General features: G+C 42.1%; 2 protein-coding genes across 2 annotated transcripts; both read right to left on the bottom strand.

The window, feature by feature from the left end:
• Window positions 1-578: 578 nt before the first annotated feature.
• Window positions 579-15,998, bottom strand: LOC138210659 (active breakpoint cluster region-related protein). Its single transcript, XM_069169937.1, has 22 exons — window positions 15,877-15,998; window positions 15,590-15,702; window positions 14,775-14,879; window positions 13,417-13,650; window positions 10,345-10,452; window positions 10,208-10,262; window positions 10,076-10,128; window positions 9,722-9,859; window positions 9,469-9,590; window positions 9,140-9,296; window positions 8,961-9,059; window positions 8,801-8,876; window positions 7,535-7,630; window positions 7,253-7,327; window positions 7,038-7,135; window positions 6,614-6,715; window positions 5,406-5,569; window positions 5,021-5,160; window positions 4,364-4,498; window positions 3,685-3,790; window positions 3,355-3,496; window positions 579-2,915 (listed from the first exon to the last, which is right to left on the bottom strand). Exons 1-22 carry the CDS (start codon window positions 15,983-15,985, stop codon window positions 2,841-2,843), a joined length of 2,502 nt encoding a protein of 833 aa, XP_069026038.1. The 5' UTR covers window positions 15,986-15,998; the 3' UTR covers window positions 579-2,840.
• Window positions 15,999-19,782: 3,784 nt separating this feature from the next.
• ponzr1 (plac8 onzin related protein 1) lies at window positions 19,783-22,613 on the bottom strand. Its single transcript, XM_069169754.1, has 4 exons — window positions 22,508-22,613; window positions 21,402-21,515; window positions 20,601-20,746; window positions 19,783-20,393 (listed from the first exon to the last, which is right to left on the bottom strand). Exons 2-4 carry the CDS (start codon window positions 21,511-21,513, stop codon window positions 20,256-20,258), a joined length of 396 nt encoding a protein of 131 aa, XP_069025855.1. The 5' UTR covers window positions 21,514-21,515; window positions 22,508-22,613; the 3' UTR covers window positions 19,783-20,255.
• Window positions 22,614-23,665: the final 1,052 nt, after the last annotated feature.

Genomic DNA, 23,665 nt, shown 5'->3' with positions numbered 1-23,665 from the left:
ACTCCTCCTGCGCCGCAACCAGAGCCAAAGTTCAACTAGGCTTCTTGCAAACACACCAACACACACTCCTCTTTATGCCCTTCTCTCTCTTTCTCTCTCTCTCTCTCTCTCACACACACACACACACACACACACACACACATTTTATTCTCCAAATTGTTGTCTTCCACCCAAGAGCTCAAATCCAAGTTCAGCAAGTTTCAGTCTCGCACTATTTTCAGGACACACACACAAACACACAGGGCTTCTGTTAACCTGAGAGGCGGAGGGTCAATCCCTGTGATCCGCCAGCCTGCATGCCTTCCATACAGACACGCCGCCGACACAGCAACCCGACTCCCGGCTAGATTAGGACTAATCAAGCATGGCACAGCTCCGGGCAGCAACGCCATGACACACACACACACACACACACACACACACACACACACACACACACACACACACACACACAGCTACGATACTGTGTTACAAACATGTGCGCACCAGCAGCATTTCCTGTTTTAAATTTCCTATAAATTATTGGCAAAAACAATCAAGTGAAATGCTTTTTACATGATGCAAAACCGCTGACGTCGTCAGTTGTTCTGATGTTTATGCAGAGATTATGTGACGTTGTACTTTTTCAACCTCTTACACCACTGCTTGTTTTCTAGCCACGTTTCTGGCACGTTTAATTCTCCAAAATATAAATTAAAAAAAAAAAAACAGATAGCATGCAGAGATAAATTACACGTGCAGTTCTCAATCAAACAATAACTTGGAAAAAACTAACACTTTGACAAACAGAATTTAAAATGATTTCAGCAATTGAATTTTGTCTGATTCAGAAATATTAATTATTTAACAGGAAATATTAATTATTTGCTTCTGTGGTCGAATCCTTCCCTATTATTCATATCATATTTAAATTATCGAGGACCACTAAAATCACATTATTAGTAACTTATTTAATCTATTTTAGGCAAACAGAATATAAAATCATGAAAATATGCTGATGGTCCAAAAAACAACAACTAAAAGTCCCAGAAAAGATCTGCACTCTGTATTGTTCCAAGCAGATTACATTTAAAAGTAATGTTCAATTCTTGTAGACATCTTCAGAGAATGAAATAAAAAAAAAACAATCAAATCAAAAAACAAAACTTTTTTTACCAGCAACTTTTTTTCTTTAATTTTAGAAAACCTGTAGGCCTATCAGGGAGGGGGGAAAAAAAATCATTGATGCTTTGCACAAAAAAAAAAATCATAAAACTCCTGTGTGGATGCACCTTTTTAAAGATATAAAGTTATATAAAGGAGGGGGGGGGGTCAAAGCCTCTGCCTGCTCTTTGCAGAAGAAATATGTGACGATGATAACTTCCATGTGAAAAAGCTGGAAATGGAAGTTTTTTTATTTCAGTTGAATTTTTTTTTAAAAAGGCACATGTGAAGTCTGGTGGTATTTCTTTCTGTCAAACAGGTTCATATAAAATGACTCATGAAGACTTTTCCTGTAAACGCGTCACTGTATAACGGGGGGGGGGGGTTTTAGGGGGGGGTCGGGGGTTTGCACGAGACAGTCAGAGTGCCGTCACGAGGCCACGAACTGACTTCTCCCTGTAAAGTTTTCCCAGCAGTCCTCCAGGTGTCGACCAGCCCCGTCTGGTCCCGTATTCGGCCACAAATGTCTGGGATGTCTCCGCAGCTCCGCTCGCTTTGTAGTCTGCAATGGGAACCTGCTTTTGTCTTTGTAGTCGTCAAGCGGAACTTTATTCTGGCAGCCACCGTGTTAGTGGGGACAGGTGATTTATAGCGCGAGGGGCAGCAGGGTGATCCCCACCGCTCGTTTTTTGGTGTGTGTGTGTGTGTGTGTGTGTGTGTGTGTGTGTGTGTGTGTGTGTGTGGGTGGACTTGTTCTGGATGTTGTTATTACACTCCTCCAGTCTATTAGTACTCTGTGAGCTGGACTCGGGGTCCAGGATTAGCGATCAAAAGCCTGAGGTTGGGGGGGTGGGGGGGGGGTTTCGGGGTAGAAGGTCGGGGGTAACACTAGCTCGGCCTACCCAGGTGCTGCGGTTGAAAAAGAGACTCCCATCTGCGGTGCGGATGGGTCCAACACGGGGCCGTACGTGTGCGTCTGTGTGTGCGCAGGACTTTTATGAGGCGGTGAACTCCGTCTAGTTGGATCTGAACCGTAACCGATTGGATTTCAGGCTCGGGGAGGTGACCTCTGACCTTTTATTTTTTTATTTTTTTTTTTTTACAACATGTGCGCCCCTGATTTTTCCTCAACCACATTTTCAACTTCACATCACTATCCGTGACTCACAGTTCATCTGCCTGGACAAAATGAAAAGGATGTACCCCCCCTCCCTCAGGAGTTACTTCAAGTAAAGATTTTATTTTAATTCACCTGGATTTTATTCCGGATTTACTGCTAAAAGGTCATTGATGAATGTTTTACCTCAATTTTTTTAAGCAAAAAAAAAAAAAAAATCGATAAAATGTTGAAAATATCATAAAACTCCAGAGCAACTTAATTTGAGGTTGTTTACTGTATTTTACACATATAGTATGTTCATTTCAGCATTACATTTAAGCTATTTTGAGAGCTTATTTGCTATCAAAGAAGTGTGGAGTGTTTGTTTTGCATCTTGTATTCAAATAAGTGGTTTATATGCGGTGTAGCATGTATTAAAAAGAAAAACTTTTAATTTCTATTGTTTCAAAAATTTAAAAAAATTTAAAAAATTAAAATTTCTTAAATGAATAAATACTTTTATTGTGTTCCCGTACCCTCAGATGTTTCAACACACTCCGTTTGAATTTCCTGTCAGCCGCGACACAGATGGTGGTCCTCACATGTGGGTGGTCTCATCGTCAACGTCTGGCTCATGTGGTGCAGAGGTGTGGGCTTCTGGGAGGTTGTTGCACTGCAGGTAGCAGAAAAGCACTTGGACCTGACCATGAACACACACACACACACACACAACATCTAAATATACAGAGCTGCACTGTAGCTGCTCGTGAAATACAAACTCACATTTAAAAGAGCTCTGCTGCTTAAAACCGTTTCCTTACAAAATATTATACAATTTATTACTAATTTTAGTCAACTTGAACTCACACACCCGATTTTAAAATGAACTAACTTCTTCACACTGAAAAAATATGGGTCATTATGTCATAGATTTTAAGACATTTACCTCTTTTAACTAATTGTTTTATTCAATTATTATTATTATTATTTTTTAGAAGTCATTTATATATTTAAAAAAAAAACATGCATTGGCAGAGCCTTTGTGGAAACCTGCCATTTCCAAACATCTGTATGCAGTAATGCTTCACACGTCTCCTCCTCCTCACGCCCACCTGCACCACCACCTCCTGAGAGATGTCCACAGAGTGGCCGCCGTACCCCTGCCCGGCCACCGGGGGGCGTAAGAGGCTGGGACCGAACACCGTAGCCAGGTTCAGCAGAGACATCTTGTTCACGTCCTGCTTCTCCGAGACTCTGGAGGACACAAGGGTCAAAACCAGGATGAGGAGCAGGAAACTGGAAGCAACAACTTTCATATTCACATCTTTTCACTTTGAACCACCAAATTAACACAAATTCAGTCTGATCAGTGGAAGTTAAATGGCAGCCTTGTGGCGTTTTAAAACGGCGATTGTGTTGTTGTCGTGTTGTCTGACTCGGACCGTTGGAGGTGACGCAGCAGGTAGAGGAAGGTGTGGCGGTTGGTGTCCGGACACGACTGCAGCAGCGACAACATGGAGACCAGCCGCGAGTTCAAGTCCTGGATGTCTGCAATCAATTCACATGCAGGTACGTTTACTCGGAGACTAAGGCGGTATTATTTGTAGGTGTTACGGATCTTTATACTACTGTTGATGATGTTATTCCATTTTATGGAAAACAAACTAGATTTTAACCTTTCCTTACAAATACCAAGACTTAAAGTGATTTCAGAGATTATTTCCTCGCCAAAAATTAATTCTTCTTCTGTGCGTGTGTGTCAGATAATTGACAGGAAGTGGAGTGGAGACACAAAAAGCCATGCTCTATTCTCAGGAGCACTTTTTTTTTTTACTCATTAAGCTGTGACCCAAATTTATAAAATGTTTGAGCCACAAAACTTTACTCTGCCTCACAGGAAATGTGCGTCCTTCAAAATAAAAGCAGCAGCAGCAGAAAATCTGTTGAAGTTTTTTTTTTTACTAAAAGTGTGTCACAACCCAACGAAATGTAGAAAAATAAAACTGACATCTTCACTGAAAAGAGATCGAAAGAGGCAATAAATGATTTGCCTATTTCAAAATAAACTGCCCGGTGAAGTGTGCAAATGTCCCGTCGTGCGCTGCGATGTGTTCGTCTCACCCAGAGCTCTCGTCAGACTCTGAAACAGCTCGGTGGGTACCAGAGGTTCGGGCAGCTCTCTGAAGTAAAGTTTGAGGACGCCGCTGACGGCGTTCACCTCGGCACTCCTCAGCTTGGCGACCGCCTCTCGCAGACCTGAGCAGACAAACGATGATCACGATCAGTTTTACTCTTCTTCTTTTTCTTTCAGCATCCACTTCCTTCCTCACACACACAAACACACACACACACGTGAGAAAATATGCAAAACAATACGATGACGGTGGAGATCAGCAGATTATCAGTTTCTCACAGTCATGTTAAGAACAACTTTGCTTACACAACAAGAATCCAACACGTTTTTGTTTTTCAGATGGTTTATAGCTACTTTTAAAATTCCTGCTTTAATGAACAATTTGCTGTGTGTTTTTGGAGTTTAAAGTCCAGTGGCGAGATTACAAGAACAAACTCGTAATCCAGGATTAAAAAAAAAAAAAAAAAAAAAATTGTAATCCGAACTAAACAAATACTTTAAAACCTACAAAGATAAGCGAGCCGCGGTGAGGCGCCGCGGTGAGGCGCCGCGGTGAGGACGGTTTGTGTTGGGAGTCTGAGAGTCGTGTGACGTGTTTATGATTCATCTGTATTGGCGCCGGTCTGCTGCTTGTGTTTTCTTACTGCTGTTGAACGCAGTCTTGAGCGCGTTGATGTTGCTGCTGGTTCCTGACACTCGGTAGATTCCCTCCTCATCCAGGCCTCTCCTCTCCACCTCCTCCACGCAGCACCGCACCACATGAGGAACCAGCACGCCCTCCTGTCTGAACAGATGGAGGGTGTTATTTGATTCACGGGTTGTTTCATTTCATTTCAGACTCCGCTGTTGCCACACTTCTGCTTCTCTTCAGACCACAAAACAAACCGCTTCTCTTCCGGAAACTGGTAGTTTAAAAAAAAAAAAAAAAAAAAAAAAAAATGACACACAAGGGAAATAAAACTCTGATCTAAACTCCAGCTTTCAGTTTTAAGTCACTTCCAGTTACCGTGACGACAGGAAGGGACTTACTGCGCCAGGGTTTCAATGGGGACACAGAAGACGGGCGGTTGTTGGAACGTGGAGGTGGGCGTCTCCAGCGGGTGGGGACAGTACTTCAGAGAGAGCGTCGCCTCCACCTCGCCCAGCTGCAGCGTCAGCCTCCTCCACCTCTTATTCAAGGTTTTAGAGTCCAGCTGATTGAATAACACACAAAAAAACATAGTTATAAAAATCAACTTGACTGCAGGGTTTTTATAAAACATCTCAGATGAGTCTGAAAAGAAATAGTTTGGAACGAGTGAAATAATAATTGACCAGAGCTGTTTTTTGAGCCTTCGTTTCTGCCAATACAGACACATGCTGCACTGATTCGCTAACATGGTGCACGAACTGGTAAAATGATCCCGGCCAGAGGGAATCTCAACAATATTCTCATCCCACAGCAGGATTACATTTTCATTTTTTCACTTATTACTATAAGATCCTGTTTTTGGTCTTTTATAACCCCTGAGCGTGTTTTCTGGATCTCTAGATGCTCGATGCTTTGCTACTTTTACAACCTAGTTGTTCCACTTTGTCTGCTAATAAGTGCTGAAAACGTCTTTCTGTTGCAGCTGGAAACATTGATGAGAGCAGAGAGAGTGAACCAATTCAGAAACGACACGAAAACGCTCTGCTGAGAGGAGGTGAAGAAGTCCTGCAGTAATTCTGTAGGTCCATTACATGTTATTTAACATTACATGTTGTTTAATACATTGTAAATAGAAAAAATATTGATTAAGGCAGCTTTAATATCTGGATCAAAGGTTCCCAAACCTTTTAGACCGTGTGCCATCCAAAATATGTCAAGTAGCACTTGCCTCTGCAGACACGAAGTCACATACGTAGCAAAGCACAGGCAAACTTAATTTCTAAATTATTTAAAAGATTCTAACAAATATTTCATCATTTCAATGTGTTTTTTTTGTAGCAACTGTTTTCTGTGATAACATGAAACTAAATGAGCATTTCTTCAGATTTGGACCAGATGGAGTGCAACCGTTATGTCTTCCTCTAAGACTCTCGCGTACCACGGGTGGTACCCTCACCAGAGTTTGGGTACCACTGGTCTATTTTACACGATGTGAGCCTTCGTTCTGTGTCGGTGGAATACTTCTGGGATGTTTTTAATAATTGGCTTCAAACCAACTTTTTGGGGATAATGAGCTGCAGCTGAAGTTTTTTCCGTTTCTTTGTACCTTTACGGTCGTTTTTCCCAGAACAGCGTCGTCCTGTTCGTTCGACTGACTCACGCACAGCACCCTCATGTTCTGCGCACCGTCCACCAGGAAACACAGCTCCTGTTAGAAACGGGGCGGACGTCGTTAAAACTGAACACAGACGGACGTCCTCGAGCTGCAACGAGGGTTTTTCACGTCTTACTCGAAGCCTTTCGGTCATCGCAGGCGGATTTAGAGTCAGTTTCACTGCAGCTGATGACGTTTCAATCAGCGGACAACAGAGCAGGCTCTTTTACAAATCGTCTGACATGTCGGATGCCGTCTAGACATGCAGAAGACATTTACTGCCATGAAGCGGTTAACAAATCCTCAAGCGTCAAATCTACACGACCGTAAAACATTCACTCAAGTATTGAATTAATTTTCATCTGAAATGTCTGACCTGGTCCCAGCGTGGGTTGAGGCTGTGGACCGACGAGTGAGTCTGGGCCTGTGTGTCGTAAAACTCAAAGCCGTCCACTTCCACACACACATACAGACCTGAGAGAGGAAAAGATTTTCAGAAAGAGGATCTGCTCACAGACTTTTTTGTAAATTAAAACTTTATCTTGTAATTTTAAATGGCTAAATATTTTTTTTTTTTTTAAGTAAACGTACAAGCTGGATGCTGCAGACCACAAGCAGAATGGATCGCCACACTTAAAGTCCCACATAACGACTCCTTGTCCTCTCCTGGTGAGAGAGACACAAAAACCTCCCTGGATTAAATGAAAGCGTAACGGGATATAAAGGAAGACATAAAGAAAGGAAGTGTTAAGTGCTTGCAGGCAGTTTTGAGCAGATCAAAGGTAAAAAGCTGCGAGCGTATTCGGTTTCAGACACGGGATGTGATTTTGTGGTGAGACAAAGAGGACAGTGGTCAGATGGCGGCGGCGGTACCGGTGTTCGTGCTGTGCAGCGGTGGCTGCTGGGTCATTCTCAGTTTCACACATGCGCTGGTGAGAGTGAGCAGGTCTGGAGGGACGGTCTCTATGACTGACAGACAACACACGGCATATATAGGCACCAATCAGAGGACAACAGACATTACGGAAATGGGGGGGGGGGGGGAATAAATAAACATTAGGCTGATGCAAAAGTTATTAAAGATAATGGTTCTGTGTGGAACATGTACAGATTAAGGGGTCCCAGCAATATTAAAGGAATAAAGATAACAGTTATACAAAAGTATGTTCAATTCTTTGTGACTTTCCTCGACTTCTGCTTATAAAATACAAGATACTGCTTCTTAAAATCCTCCAAAATGAAACTATTTGAATTCACAATCTGTGACGAGCCAAACATCTTGACCACCGTCAGCATTGTTTTGGTGGGAGTGGCTCCAATTCATTAAAACGTGTTTCATATGCATGTTCATGGAAACGTGTTGACAATTCTTGTAATGTTTGGACAAATTTGACCGAGTCAGCCTCGGTCTGATGGGGCTTCGCGGTAGTTCAAGGGTCCCTGTCCTGTCCTGTCCTGTCCTGTCCTGTCCAATCACACAACGGCTTCAGTCCGTCCTTCCCAACTGGTGCGCTTTAAATCCATTTCACCGTTCATTCAATCTGCTCTTTAACAACAACAACAACAACTATGGAACCACTGCAGACCTCCTCAGCCTCCTCCACCTCCTCAGCCTCCTCCACCTCCTCAGCCTCCTCCCTCTTTCACAACCCTTTCTCTGTTTATTGGTCCTTTCATTCAAAGTTGTGAATTTCCTTCAAAAGTTGTGAGTTTCAGGCTCTGCCGGGGGTTTTACGACCTCAGAAACGCTCAGACCGTTCCAGAGCATCACTCGTGCAGAGTCACCGCCAAACAAACGTGTTTGTGTCTTTAATAAATGGTTAAACCTGACGCAGTGTCCTGACTGACTTCTTTGAACATAACTAGAAGCAACAACATCTCCGACACCTCAAGTTTGTTTCTATTCAGGCTGTTAACTGAGTCACAGCAACACCCTCACACCAACATCCCACCATCTTTTGTGAAAACACAAGAATATTTCTGCTCTTCATAGATGACAGAATTTGTTCGCCGACATTTGCAGGAACTAAAACTTGCTTTGGAGGGAGACGAGTAGAATTTATAAATTCATCTGTGTTTAGAAAGCTGTAAATAAAACGGGCGGTGGAATAGTAATTACAGTCCTGGCTGTGAACTCACTGCCTGTGGTGAGTTTGACGATGGCTTCCCTCCATTTTTCGAGCTCGTACAGGGAGGAGAAGAGGAGAGAGTGACTCTATAGGGAGACAAACAGATTGTTTCTTTTAGAGTCTGTCGTTTCCTAAAGACTGAAAGTACCTGGATGTGTGTTTTTGGGTACCTTGTCACTTGGGCTGTGCAGCTCCAGTCTGTAAACAGGAGATTGTGTGAGCAGCATCAGCTCCATCTGTTCCAGTTTCTTTCTGCCTCTCGCACCCTTCTACGTGTAGAAGATATTTTTTTATTTCACTCATCCGTTAAGAAAAGGAAACGGGTCACATGGTCGTCTCTTGAACGCACCGTTTGTTGTCGTAGCTGCTGCAGCAGCAGGTGCATCTTCGTTCTTGTGGTTTGTAAGCGGGCGTTTGTGTCTGCTGGTCGTTCCTGGTCTGAAACCCAGCGAAGCCTGAGACCAGCGAGAGGCAGAAACCAGCAGAACCTGTACTGGTCGTTCTTCCTGGTACAAACAAACACATATGCTTCATGTTTATTAAGATTATCGTGACTCTTCGCACAAGTGCGGTCGGCTTTTTATTTTTAACATCTGAAACTGCACACTGTACAGGCGTGTTCGTCACTGGTAGTTTTCCTTCTGAACGTTGGCCTCATTTTCCACAAGCTGCACTCACCCTCGGCTCGCGTGTTTGAACCGTGTACACAGCAGCAGGTCGGTGTACAGGAAGAGGTGACGCAGGTTGCGCTCGCCCTCGCTCACGTCCACCACGAAGCCATCACGCATCAGCTGACGCCTCTGAGAGAACACACACACACAGTCGCACTGAATTCTGGGAGCTTTTTGATGAACACGCCGATATTGTCGAGGTGCAGTTTCACTTTTCTGTGTCGTCCATGTGAATGAATTTTGTGAAACGGCAGACTAACCATGCCGTGACTGAGCGTGACCTCCCGTCGACTGTGTGAACTCTCGTTGACACCAGACAGGAAGCTCCGAGACAATCTCAGAGCTTCCTGTAAGGCAGCGTAGTCTCCGTGCTCCGCCGGTGTCGTCTTCAGGAGCTCCTGACGGGTCACAGAGAGGTGGGCCAAGTCAGAACGTCAAAAAAGGAAATTAAAGAAAGGAAAGATCATATTCCAGGAAAAGTAGCTCTGCTCTTCTCCAATTACACTTATCGAGAAACTATCATGAGCATAACGGGTGCATCAACGCTGCAGTTTGATATGAAAGATTGGAAAAACTGAAGAAGCGGTAATGAAAATGATCCAGAAGTTTCTCACTTGCAGCACCAATGTGGTCTTGGTCACTCTGTCCAGAGGCTTGTACAGCAGAGCTGTAAGAGACAAACAGCCCGTTAGAGACCGAGAAACAATCCGGCAACTCGGTGAACAGAATCCATTCGGAGCGCGTACCTTCAAACGTGTACGTAGTCCGAGCTTCGTCTGCGCCGTTGTTCGACATCATGCTCTGGAAAAGCCACAGATAAAGTGACGCTGGTGCAGCTTGTCAGGGGAGCATTCATGTGTTCACTCTGCAGAGTCTGTAGTACCTGGGCCAGAGTTCGGAAGCGCGGGTCCAAGTGCGTGCACTTCCTCACCACCTCAACAGCTTTCTCGTAGTTCTCGATGAAGCCGCCGTACAGACCGATCTGGTTCACCTGCAGCGGCGGGGCAGAAGGTGGAGGCGGGTGAAGCGACGTCCAAACATCGTGCACACGCTCTCAAAGTGAGCCGAGAATAATTTGAAGGTGTCGTTTTCTCTCGAAGATTATCTGCTGAACACAATCTTCAAGAAAATATTATTTAAATTGTACATTTTAGTCAGAAACTGAGAAGAAAAAAAAAATGAAGCTTTATGCAGACGATGTCATCATTTCCTTTGACCCAACCAGACAACATTTTACCTTTCAAAATATAAAATTAAACGTCGCTACATAGAAAAGGTTATACAAAATTATCTTTATAAAAAACCGCTGGTACCAAAAACACGCAAGTTTGATTAAATTGCTTTTTTTAGGTCCTCAAATGACATAAAAGAAAACGATCTTGGTATAAATCAGTGACTAAACAAAATCCCTTTTGCCCACCACGTATCCCATTTAAAACCTTTTCTCCTTGTTTAGTCCATATGGAAGATGAGGTTTGTTTACGTTGTGATATTCCCACAAACCCTCCATCTTTAGCCAGCCAGGTTTAAATCCACACTTTGCTCAATGTCTTTCAAGCTCATTCGTTCTAAATGGTATGTAATATATTTCCATATTATAATAATCCACCTGTATTTCTAATTCTGGGTTAAAAAAAAAATTATATTGTGTGACCATTTCATTTGAGAGGGTTTATGGTTTCATTATAGAGATTTAATCTAATTGTGGAGCACCCCCCCCCCCCAATCAGCAATATTAATGGTTCCATGTAAAGTGACATTCATCACTTTCCATTTGTTCAAATTTGCCTTTTTTTAATTTTTTTTTTAAAGAAGCCATATTAATAGAGATTCTTTCCAAATGTGAACACAACCTTGATTCTTTGGTAAATCTGGAGAGAAAAGGGATTTTGTACTTTCAACACCAGAACTGAAAGCTGCCACTTTCACATTAAACTTATAAGATCCAAACAAATATTCATGCAGCTTTAAGTCTACATAGATGAAAATAAAAGGAACATTTTTCAAACTTGGCACCCTTCCTCTCGCCTGGCTTTGCCCACCTACTCACTCACAGCTTCAGTCTTATCTTAGATTATGGTCTGGAAACCCTGTTCACATTAAGGTTTGTTCAGCCACTCTGAAGAGTGGACCAATCAGAGACCAAGGAGGGTGGCTGAGTGCGATAACGTTTGGAAACCTGAGTGCACCACGGGTCTGTCAATCAAACAGACACGCCCCCAAAAAACACCATTTTAATAACGGGATTATTTTCAGATGGACCGCCAGAAAACGGATAAGGAGGGACTTTAGCTAACAACACCAAAATAACTTGAAATTTATTGATTCGTATTTCATGAGAGAAGTTGAATGGGAGTCTCTGGAGGCCGAGTCTACTTGGAGACGGTATTTCTGAGGATTCTTTTTTAACCTCATGCCAGAAAAAATTGGTAAACAACAACAAACAACTTGTTAAAATAGACACTTAAACAGTTAAATGAATGTTTAAAACTGAGTCGAGCTTTAGAGGACTTTCTTTTTTAGAATCATGGCTCACGTTGACAACCATGATGTTGTCTCCATCTCCACGACCATGAATGATTTTTGTTGTTGTTGTTTATTACTTTATACCGCTTTTATTTGCTCCCCAAGCTTTTATTTTTCCTCCCAAGCTTTGGAGCACATCTAGGATTTTCCCAAACTGCCTTTCCCAACTTAACACCGTTGAACTTTTCTTTACTTTAATTTCCCAAAACATTTTTATCTGCAAAACTACAGCTGTTAAAAAACAGAAAACAAAGGCTTCCTAAAGTCTAAATACCTGTCTGAACAAACGCTCGCTCTGCAGTCAGACATTTTTCAAAACTTCCAAGAAATTAAAATTCTACTTTAGACCTCAAAGTTGACAAAACACAAAATAAAGACAGTAAAAAAAACTGCACAAAATAAATATTTCCATTTCACTGAATGGTGTAGCCATAAAAAAAAAAAAAAAACGATGTAAACATCCTCTTCGCTTCAATGAAGATCTGGAAATAACTGATACAGAATATAAACCTGAGAAGCTAATAAAATTATATTTCCGACCTTAAAACTGCTCAACTAAAAATGGAAAGGGCGGGGTCTTTAGGAAGTAACATCTTTTTTTCACTTGGGAACAAGCAGCAAACACAACACTGACATAATAACATGACGTCATTGATTGTTAGAAACACTAGCATTGATTTCGAAGGGTGTGTTTGTCCAATATTTGCCTTTTAGCTGTTTTTTGCTCTCAATCAACTCAAAATATTTGGGTCCTTCGCAGCTAGCGGTGAACGTTACATGAACCACCACATGGTTGGTAAATTTGTGGTGCAAAGCAGGCTGTGCAACGGTGGTTGCTGTTTTGTTTTTTTTATATTCAAAATAGCTGCCACAACAGCGAGAAAAAAATAGTGAAGTTGTGGGTTAAAAAAAACTACCACAGAAATTATTCTAAGAACAAAGAACTGAGAGGAGTTGCAGAGTCAGTTTGTCACTCCCCACTGCCACTTTCACATTGAACTGATGAGAGCCAAATAAATGTGCATGCAGCTTTAAGTCTACATAGATGAAAATAAAAAGGAACATTCTTCAAGCTCGGCACCTTTCCTCTCGCCTGGCTTTGCCCACCTACTCGCTAACAGCTTCAGTTTTTATTTAGATTATGGTCTGGAAACCCTGTTCACATGAAGGTTTGTTCAACCACTCTGAAGGGTGAGCCAATCAGAGACCAGGGATGCGGCAACTAACAGTGAAGTCAGCCGGAGGTGAATCTGACTCGATCTGATTGGACCTGACTGCACCACAGTCCTGTCAATCAAACAGACATGCCCCCCCCCTCCCCCCCCCCAAAAAAAAACCCCCACCGCTTTTTGAGGCCACTTCAGCGCTAACCTCATTTTACGATCTACGCGTGACACAGGATATGGAACAAAAACAACAGTAAACTCACCATTTTCAGAAGCAGGTCGCCCACCGTCAGCTCGTAGTCGCTGCCTCTCCGTCCTCCTCCCTCGTCAGGACTGAGTTCAGCCCGGCTGTGAGCGCTCAAACGCTCCTTCAGGCCCGAGTAGAAGCTTTGGTGCACTTCTCTGAGCTCCGGCACCTGGTAGAAAACCGTCTGGACCTGTTGACTGGACAAAACCGGCTGGGACGTCCCGGCTGTGGCCCGCAAGGCCTTCATGGGCTGCAGAGGAAAAAAACCAGAAAGAGTGAAATCATTGACGCTGATAAAGGTCAGCAGATGTTGGTGAGAGGAACATGTTGGTGTAAAGATACAAAAAATAAAGTGAAGCGAGAAAGACCCGCTGAACTGAGTGCACAAGTTCACGTTTCCTACATTTGCAAAGCTTCAGTCATTTCAGCATCTTCACTTCGGCCGACGCTCAAACCACCAAAAGCGAGTTCGAGACGCACGGCACGAGGGAACGCACGACAACAAGCAGCAGCCTCAGCTGATCCTAAACAAGACAACGCGTCATCCTCCATTTCACTTCTAACATCTGTTCTTCGATGTTGCTGTAGGAGCGAGGACAGACGGGTTAATGTTGCTGTAAACGGCAAAAGAAAAATGAAGGAAAGAAATCAACCAAAAACAACTCCCAGGCACTTCCTGCCTTGAAGAAACACAAAACAACTATTTCCCCTTCAAATAACAGCTGTGAAATCAATTTGATGATACCAGTTGCCAGGCAACCAGCAGAGAGGAGCATCAATAGCTCCAAAACGAGAAGTTTTCATTTTGTCACTTCTGTTTTTGAAACTGACAAGACGAACTGTTTCCCCTCGTTTACCGTCTGTGCTCAGCGAAGCTAACCGGCTGCAAGACGCAGTGAAGACAGGAGAGTTGAATCAATCTTTTCAACAACAAAAAAATAGAAATAATAAAAAAAGGGGAACCTCATCTGTGGAGGAGAACAATCCAGTGACCGCATTAAAGAGGGAAGCTGACGTTGAGACACGAGAGCGTTGGATATAATCTATTTTAACACCCAGAAAATAGTCAAATAAGCAAATAGTGAACACATTTGAAGCGTGAGAATCACCTCCAGTAGGTTCATATAAAGTAAAAATAAGAAAGCAAAGTTTGCTCAAAATAAGCAGAAGTTTAAGCAGTAATACTGATTACAATATATCAACGGGGGGTTTTTCTGCTTTTGCAAAATGACTCAAGTGATGACACCTCTAAGTTTCGATACTGAACAACAAGAAGAGTTTGTGCTCATTTTATAGATGTAATGTTTAAGAATACTTGTGTGTGTGTGTGTGTGTGTGTGTGTGTGTGTGTGTGTGTGTGTGTGTGTGTGTTACCATCAGCAGGGCGTCCAGCTGTCGGAGATAAACCTCCTCTCTCTCCAGGATGCCCTTCAGCACCACCAGCCTCCTCTCCAACATTTCCTCGGGGCTGCGCAACGTCTGGACATTCAACAAAAGCGTCAAAATACAAAAAAAACCATCCGTCTCACAAGCTTCTTATATTCTGTTAAGTTTCTTGGTAAGAGGTCCAAACAGGGACCTCAAAACGTGCCGCTTTTATTTGTTCTGTTTTCCCCAAATCTTTTCCTAAAAGGTAGATAAACGTTCTCTAAAAAACCAAACGTTACCACAACACATTTGTTGAATGTTTTTAAAGCGGGTTGTTTGAAAAACATTTTAAGATGAACAAAATGTTTTCAGTGGGGTTTTTTCTCTCTCTCTCTCTCTCTCTCTCTCTCTTTCTCTCTCTTTAAGGTACTTTTTTTTTATTTTTAGAACAAACAACAACAACACAGCAAAACTTCCCAGTGAAAACATTACGATAGTTGCATAATATTCTCAGGACGTTAAAGCTGCCCACTTTGCTCTGCATATCCTGGTTTCCTTCCAAGTTCACTCAAATCTACCGGAGGTAGATGGATAGATAGAAGAACTTCTAATAGATCTCTTGCAGAACACAAGATATAACCCGAGTATTCCTATTATTGTGTCTGCGCACGTAGTCCCCATCTGGCCCTGCATCCCTCTCTATTTTCCTGCCGGCATCACGACAATAACAGCAGTGACAGACTGAGTGGCCTCCAGAGAGACTCCGGATAGCCTGCTGAGTGATGCAGCGCGTTTGTGATGTGGATGAAACGTGAACTCACTGGGGTGTCGGGGAAGTCCATAGTCTCAGCATTCAGAGGGGACAGAAGGCAGGACACCGCTTCCTCCTGGAAAACATCCTCCTCCAGGACGTCCGTCTCCGTCTCCGCTTCCACTGCAACACAAACACAAACACAAACACACGTTACGCATGTAACACCCAACAAATCTCCACGTCAGTAAACTGTTTTCTTTAGTATTTGCTTTTTCCAAACAAAAAAAGAAAAAGCACCATTATTTTTTTTTTAGCAGACATTATGGTGCGTTTTAAGGTTTAATTTCTCCTCACCTGGCACATGTTGGGACTCCAGATAAAGCACGGCGTCCTGGTACACGTCCATGGCAGGAACCGAAGTGTCCTCCTGGGCGCAGCAGGCTGAGATGTGGAGCTGCAGCATGTGAACGCGCGCAGCTGCCGACGCGAACGCTTCCTCTTTCTGTGTCGGATGCACAAAAGAGGAAAATACAGCCGAGTGAAACCCGGCGAAAGTTGATGGGAACCGGCACCTGAGGTTTTATCCATTCATAGCAGTCGCACTTCACTTCCTGGAAACTTTTCAACGCGCTGTCTGCAGAATATTTACTATTCAAACGTTAACGGCTGAATGTCTGACAGGATTATGTTGATATACTCTCCTGTATTATCATTCTTTACATTACGATCAGGGTCGTGTTTCTAAAAGTAGTTATCAGCTTACAGGTTTAAAAAAAAAAAGAAAAAAAAAAAAAAGTGCTCAACGGTGATAAAAACATAAAACATATGCAATTGATCAAATGCTGTTGTCAGAGTTGTGAATAACAAATCAGTCTGTTAATGGATATTACAATTAGCTACTACATATTAACTTGTATAATAACAAAATAGTAAAAATGATTAAGTAGTTAATAAAAGTACATGGATAAACAGTAAATAGCATGATATAAAATACTTACCATGTGTAGATGCAATAGTTGCACCAGCTGAGTGTCCAGATTATCAGATACATTTAGAAGCACGAAGGCAGCCTCGTTAAAAAAAACAAATACAGCAGCACCCACCGACAAACAATCAAATATATGATTTGTAAATTAAACATTATGATATTGCTGTGTATTATTGTCGTAGTGTAAAACCGAGACGATGGAAGAGCTCCTTTTTGCAGATCAACACCGCCCTCTTCTGGAGAACTGGTGTTAGCACAGCTTTCTCTTTCGCAATCGCTTCAGAAGGATGGATGGATGGATGGATGGATGGATGGATGGATGGATGCTTTATTAATCCCGCAAGGGGACATATTTTTTTTAGCTACAGAAGCATTTATAGATATAGGTAAAGCAATAAAAATAACAGTAAAAAAAATATTAAACATAAAAATGTAACCTTTAGTTTAAATTTGAATGAATTATGGTGCTTTAAACCTTGAGTTATCTTTTATTTATTTGATTGTTTTTCATTTTTGGGCTACAACAGTGACAGTGGGAACATTAGTACCCTGATATGTTTTCACTTATTCAACCATCCAGCAGACACGGAGGAATATTAACATTCATGTGGAGTTGTGTTTGTGTCCTCCCGATGAATCGAAGTGCATTTTTTTGAGTCTCTAATCATTTTTTATAGAAATATATCAGACTTCTTAGCTTCTAAGTTTCTTAATGAGAGCTGGAACGACGACCAAAAAAAAAAGCTTAAGTGCTGTGTACAACATGAAAATCTTTATTATTGTAGCTTTAATTAGAGAAACAAACTTCTTGGTAAAACCTTGGAAATCTTTAAGCCAGTTAAATTATAGCTTATTTTCTGAATAATCATAAAATGTTTGTTTTTTTGAAACAGGTTGTTGTTTTTTTTTCAGTAATGTGTTCAGAGAACCACTTGAAGGCAGCATTCCCGTCTCCAGATTCTTCCTCCTCCAGTGAGTTCAAAAGTCCACTTACAATCCAAACCACATGATAAATACGTTTCCAGTTTCACCATAGTCAGTGTTCTGCTCACTAAGGGTGTGTTTCGCTTCCTCCTTTATTCCCACACCCACGCTCACATCCTTTACAAAAAAGCCTCCCACTCACTTTCTCCCCAGGATCCTGCCGAGTTTCTGTTTCCTGGAAACGTTGCTGGATACCGAAGGAGAAAGAAGGAGTTGGGACTTGCCTCACCCTCACTATTTTCAACAAAATAATAAAAAGTCAGGGATGTGTCACAGAGCAGCGACTTCTTATCTCAGTGGCCTTCACTTTGTTTCAGAGCAGCACATTAAGAGCTGCAGACAATCGAGCTGAGTTCAAAGTTACATTACAGTGCAGAAACTTCAAAGAGGATACAAAGATTTATGGACATGTTTTTCTTATTTTGCAGACCTGAGTTGTTCACAGTGCTGGTTGGTTGGTTAGATGCAACTCGACACCTGAACTGTTGTTAAAAAAAAAAAAAAAACACCACACCGTCAGTGTGACTTTTCCTCAGCCTCAGTATGAAATTTTTTTTTTTTAAAAACTTCTTTTTTTGGAGATTTTTTTTTTTTTGGGGGGGGGGGGGTAAAAACCCAACAACCGTTAGATTGAATAAACCAAATACCACCGTAAATCTAAATGAATGTGAAGAGTGTGTTTAGAGTGGCAGAAGTCGGAGAAACTGCTCGTATCTGTTATTGTGTTCATTTCCACCCCGGAGACCTTCGCTCCGCTCCGCGGAGGAATGTCTGTGTTTAGTTTGACTGCAGTTCACTTTCCCTTTTTTTTCCTATTTACTGTTGCAACTCTGCTCCTCCTCCGTGTGTCGCAAGCAAAAAAAAAACATTACAAAAAAAATCAGGGTGAATATTCAATAAAAAAAAACTCTGAAGTTAATATACCACAGCTGCGAACATCAGCTGACGTCGTGTTACTACAGAATCTGAGCTGAATGTTTGTTCAGTGACACTTAATCACTTTTGCAAACAAAGTGGATGATGGCAGCGAGACTAAATCTCCGTGCCGGAGCTGAGCTGGTTTCAGGCCCCCCAGTGGAAATGTTTTGCACAACATTTCACATTTTCCCTTCCGCAAGTAGTTGAGAACGTCTCTGCAAGTTAGAGGTCGACCCCCCCCCCCCCCTGACAGCTGCAGCTGTGTTGCAGGAAAAACAAATATATATATATATATATATAATCAATAATTATCATGAAAATATAGTCCTAATCATGGACACCTAATTGTGCAACCGTTGCAGCGTCATTTTTGTTGTCCCACTGTCATCAGTCATTGACAGGAAATGCATGCCAACTATCCGTCGTGACATTTCTGGAGAACTTTAGTCGACAAATAAAATGAATGTGTGGCTATATTAATCTCACATTGACCACTGAGGCGGGACGTAGATACGATCGGTTGTTTCCAGTCACCAGTGACAGACGACCAGGAACCAGAAAAGCGGTCCCACAACAAATCCTTATCCGTCTGTGATCCATTTCCTTCACGTTGCACCATATCAAACACTACGAGGGGACAGTGTGCACACTGTTCAGATAATATGATAAATGGACTCCCTTGTGTGTGACGTCACACTTTCAAAATCCCTTCGAGCTGAAGCTCGTTCATTTCGGGCTTTGTAGTTTTTACAGCTGACTGAATTTAGTTTTTGGTTTTTTTTTTGGTGGAAATGAAAAACAAGAACCAGCCTGCAGCTTAAAGGGTTCAACTAATAGTCAGAATGCAACTTTCCTTGACGGCCTGCTGTGGTCTCTGCAGCCGGTTGCTGGTTGCTGCAGTAAAAGTTGCTAAATAGCAAACGTCAGCATGCGAAGACAGTAAACCACTAAACATTAGCACTTTATCATCGTTATTAACACAACACCAACTGAAGGGCCACATTTATTTAGATCTTATGTGTTGCATGTGCAGCGAGGAGCTTTGTTTTTGATCAGACTGACCATGTTCCTCACGTTAGTTCTCATTTTCGGTTTGTATACTATACAGAATATGTTCCTCATATTGTTAAAGACTTCTGCTTGAAATGTGAAATACCTGCATTTCAACATCCTGCTAATATTTCTTCACAAAATTTCACAACTTAAAAAACAAGTTATTGAGTTCAATGAAGCTGTAAAAACAGGACTTAACCTATTTTAACGGGTCACGTCCTGTCTAACGTCCTTAAAAATGTTCCAATCATTTTTAATCCCTCATGTTGAAAGTGTTTCATCTCATTTTCACTTGAAGACAGAAAAGAAACCTAACGGTTGTTTTTATTTTTTTTTATTTTTTTTTGTGGTTATGATGTTTAAATGTGGGCTTGTGGACGCATCATGTGATCTGTCAGGGAGGAATAAGATTGCAAAAAAAAAAAAAGTGATTTTGATCAACGAAATAAAAACATTTTATTGGTCAGAATCAATCAAAGGTCCCAAAAATACCTCATCTGATGACATCATGGCCTCCAACATGGAAACAAAACTCAAAACATCTGGCTTTGAACAGCGAAGTTAAGTCTATATCTCTACTATAAAACTAATGCGAGTTTTACAAATGACAGGAGTGCTGAAGGTCTCCGTGAAAAAGGATTTCTAAACGACCTGGTTTTTGTTTTTGTCTTTCATCTCGTACTTACAAATAATGTTCTCTACTTTTCTGGCAACATGAACGAAAATATCTGATGATGTATTATTTGGCAAACATGTTGTGCCCCCCCCCCCACCGACTCAACCCCTCCAATCAACGCATGACCTGTGTAGTGACCACCGAGTGGGTGGCCGGCACCTGGCCCTGCCGAATCTTCAGCTCACGGTTCATCTGGCACCAGACGCACGGGTAGCAAAACGTTATCTTGCAGCAGTCGTCGCAGCACGAGCCCTGTGGGAGGGGAGGGAGGAGGGGAGGGAGGAGGGGGGAGGGGTTGTTTTTTATTTTTATGGAATAATCACTGACACGTAAGATGTACTGTGAATGCCGTGGAGTTGATGCAAAGCAGCATTAACAACAGTCGTCGTTGTCGTCGTCCTCCCCCCCTCCCCTCCCCCTTCTCCCCCTCCACCCCCTCCCTCCACGTCGGGGCCTTACGGGGATGTTGTAGCGCTCCCGGACGGAGGAGCGCAGCAAGCAGGACACGATGCAGCAGACGTCCAGGAGTGGCATGCAGCAGCACCAGCCGTGGTTGCTGGCCGTTTGACACTGCATGCATGGAAAGCACCAGTAGCCACAGCAACCTTCAGGACACGGGGAAGATGTTAATTATCACACGTGCTACTTTCTGGAATTCCACACTCCCTTTCAGTTTTCCCGTCAGGTTGTTTCCAGCCACGGGATGCAGCTCTCTTTGTCGACTTATCACTTAAAAATGATGAATAGTTCCTGCAGGCATTTTTTTTTTTCTCCACCATGAAACTCCACCAATAAATCAGAGCTGCCTGTGTTACATCATCCAGAAGATAAGTGGGCCAGAACCCGTCCATGCCCAGGTCATAACATCCTCACCACTGGACTGTATAGATAAGAATGTGAGGCTTTGGATCTCGGGCGGTAACGCCACGCCTCCACTTTTCGCTTTCATGCCAGGTTACACTCGGCTCTTTCATGTCTTGGCACTGCCTACCGTGTTTCCATGGCTCATTAAAGTCATCTGGGCGACAGTAGTCATTGACAAACTAAACACACCTGTGGAACCACAAACACCTGTGAAGCCACTTTATGGTGCTTTTAAATGTCAAAAACATACACAAACCGCAAAATACTGCAAAACTCTGGTATGTGAATATTAAATCCCAAGTTAATTGTTTGATTAAAGATGGGAAACTTCAATTTTAAGCGCTGGCAGAAGTCCGGTGGTGATGAAGCCACCGGGGGTCCGTCGGGTCGACTTACAGGTGCCCATATCGGCACAGCAATCGCACAGGCCGGTGCTCCACGTCCCGGGACCTCCTTGAGTGGTGGTGGTGGAGATCACCAAATGGGTCGGCTGCTGCTGGACGGCCATGTCTGGAGGACACGAGGAAGAATTTTATTAATTCATATTCAATGTCCTCCCCAGCTATATATTTATTCAGTGATATCAACAAATTTAAAATGTAAACAACAACAATTTAAAGTGCAAATTCATTCTCCAATGTGTTGTGTTCACTGTATTTACACCGTTTTCTTATTTCCATGCACTGGATTTCACACTTTTTCTGCGTCCAGCTGATCAAACATCTGGATTCGATCAGTGTTTTTTTTGTTTTTTTTACCCTCAGTGAACAAACCACTAAGATGCTCTGTTGCATTAACAATTTCCTCTTGATTACTTTTAAAGAAATGTTTCATATTACAGCATCTGTTCATATCGTGATATAAAATTACACATATATAGAGGATTTTATTACGAAATACCCACGAATTCAAGAGTCTTTATAAATATAAATGTTACTTTTTCCACACAAAACATGGTTTAATTGTGAATTTATTGTCTTTAGCACAACTATTCACTGACTTTAACGTCAGCATTAACTCAGCCTACCTTGTTACAAACAGGCTCGACACTTCAAATACAACAATAAAACACATGTTCTCAATTGCTGTGTCACTTTAGATTCAATTTTCAAGTTATTTTGTGAAATCACAAAATCTCAATCTACTGAACTTTGCCTCAATGCAGACTGCCATCAGTAGTTTGTGTAAGAAATATCCGAGGACTGAAGAGCATTTGCATAAATCTTGGTAAATAATTTGTCGGCGAACATTCAACATCTTCCACAGCTTCATTAGCTCGTCGGTTAACTGGCTTAAAAAATTGTGACTCCAAAAAGTTGAATTAAAAAAAAAGAAAAAAGGATTAAACACCATGATGTCATGGAAACACGGCTGAAAACTAACAGGAAATCAGCATCTTTTGAACTGAGAGTGTTGGTTTGTTTTTTTTATATCCAGTGTTTTCAGCTGAAGTTCACAAAGACTTTGTTTTAGGCAAAAATAATAAAGAGAGTTTCTCTTACTTCTTTGTTTTCACGACTTCTGGAGAGAAGAAGCAACACGAGTCTGAGTCCAGCCGAGTGAAGAGATCAAAGAGTTCCTCAAATTTGAGTTTCTATTTCGTGGAAAGCCCGCCCCCGCCCCCCATTGCAACGAAAAATTTAGAATGAAACCTAACTGAGATACTATGGCTTTTTTTTATTTATTTTTATTTGTTTAGCAAAGTTTCTCCACGTGCCTGTGTTAACAGTAACGTAAAGAAAGTTGATTACACCAGGAAGTAGATTATTTTCCGTTATGAAAATTTTGTGCAACAAACAGGCGTTGTGAGATGTGGTGTGTGTGTTCTGGACTATAAAAGGTTTTTTTTTTTTTATGGGAGCGAGCATATCTCACGAGGTTATGTCCCAAAATCAGGAAAGGATGAAACATATAACAGTAGTTGCAGATATAATACAGCCTCTGCAGCGTGACGTTATTTATGATTTGTTTTTGTTTTTTACACTGCTATGCAGCTGAGAGTAATATTAATCAAGTTGATTTTATATATAAGTGCTTCACAGCAAGAGAATCACATAAAAAACAGATATAAAGAAAAGAAATGCATCAGGAGTAGACAAGGGCAGCACATCCTGCACGTCTGTGGATTATGCAGACAAAATAAATGCAACACTGGCGACCCTGTGAGGCTGTTGGTGGTCATTGCACACCAAACAAAGATGGTTGGATGGATGGAGAAAAGAAACGAAAAGAAAAGAGGAGAGACTGTTTTTGTTTTTTTTGTTTTTTGTTTTTTGTGGGGTCAGAGGAAAGGTCATCGCGACTCCGGCTGGATGCCCAGAGAGGTCCAAGGTGATGAGAGCATCACTTCTGTTTGAGGTCCCTGAAAAAAAAACCACACAGGTGATTTTAATCATTTTACCTGACTCGGACAATGTTGTGTAAAGAGTCACACTGGGTTTGACTAATTTCCACCTGTCTTTTAACGAGCAGTCTTCATGCCAGATCTGATGTAAACTTTCCATCCTCTGGTCTCTCCACAGATGTTGTCATCACCAGATGAGGCTCATCCTTCAGCCTGGTTGAGCTCCGAGGACTCCGTCCACTTTACAGCAGCAGGTGGCAGCAACATGCTGTAGTTTGTCACCCAGGTGGTGGACAGGAAATTAATCATGAAACAG

This window comes from Embiotoca jacksoni, unplaced genomic scaffold, assembly GCF_022577435.1.
Source record: "Embiotoca jacksoni isolate LCO1_2020_lvr unplaced genomic scaffold, fEmbJac1.0.p SCAF_47, whole genome shotgun sequence".
NCBI classification, from domain to species: domain Eukaryota; kingdom Metazoa; phylum Chordata; class Actinopteri; family Embiotocidae; genus Embiotoca; species Embiotoca jacksoni.
The sequence above is the reverse complement of the archived record's forward strand: the minus strand, read 5'-3'. Positions and strand labels throughout refer to the sequence as shown.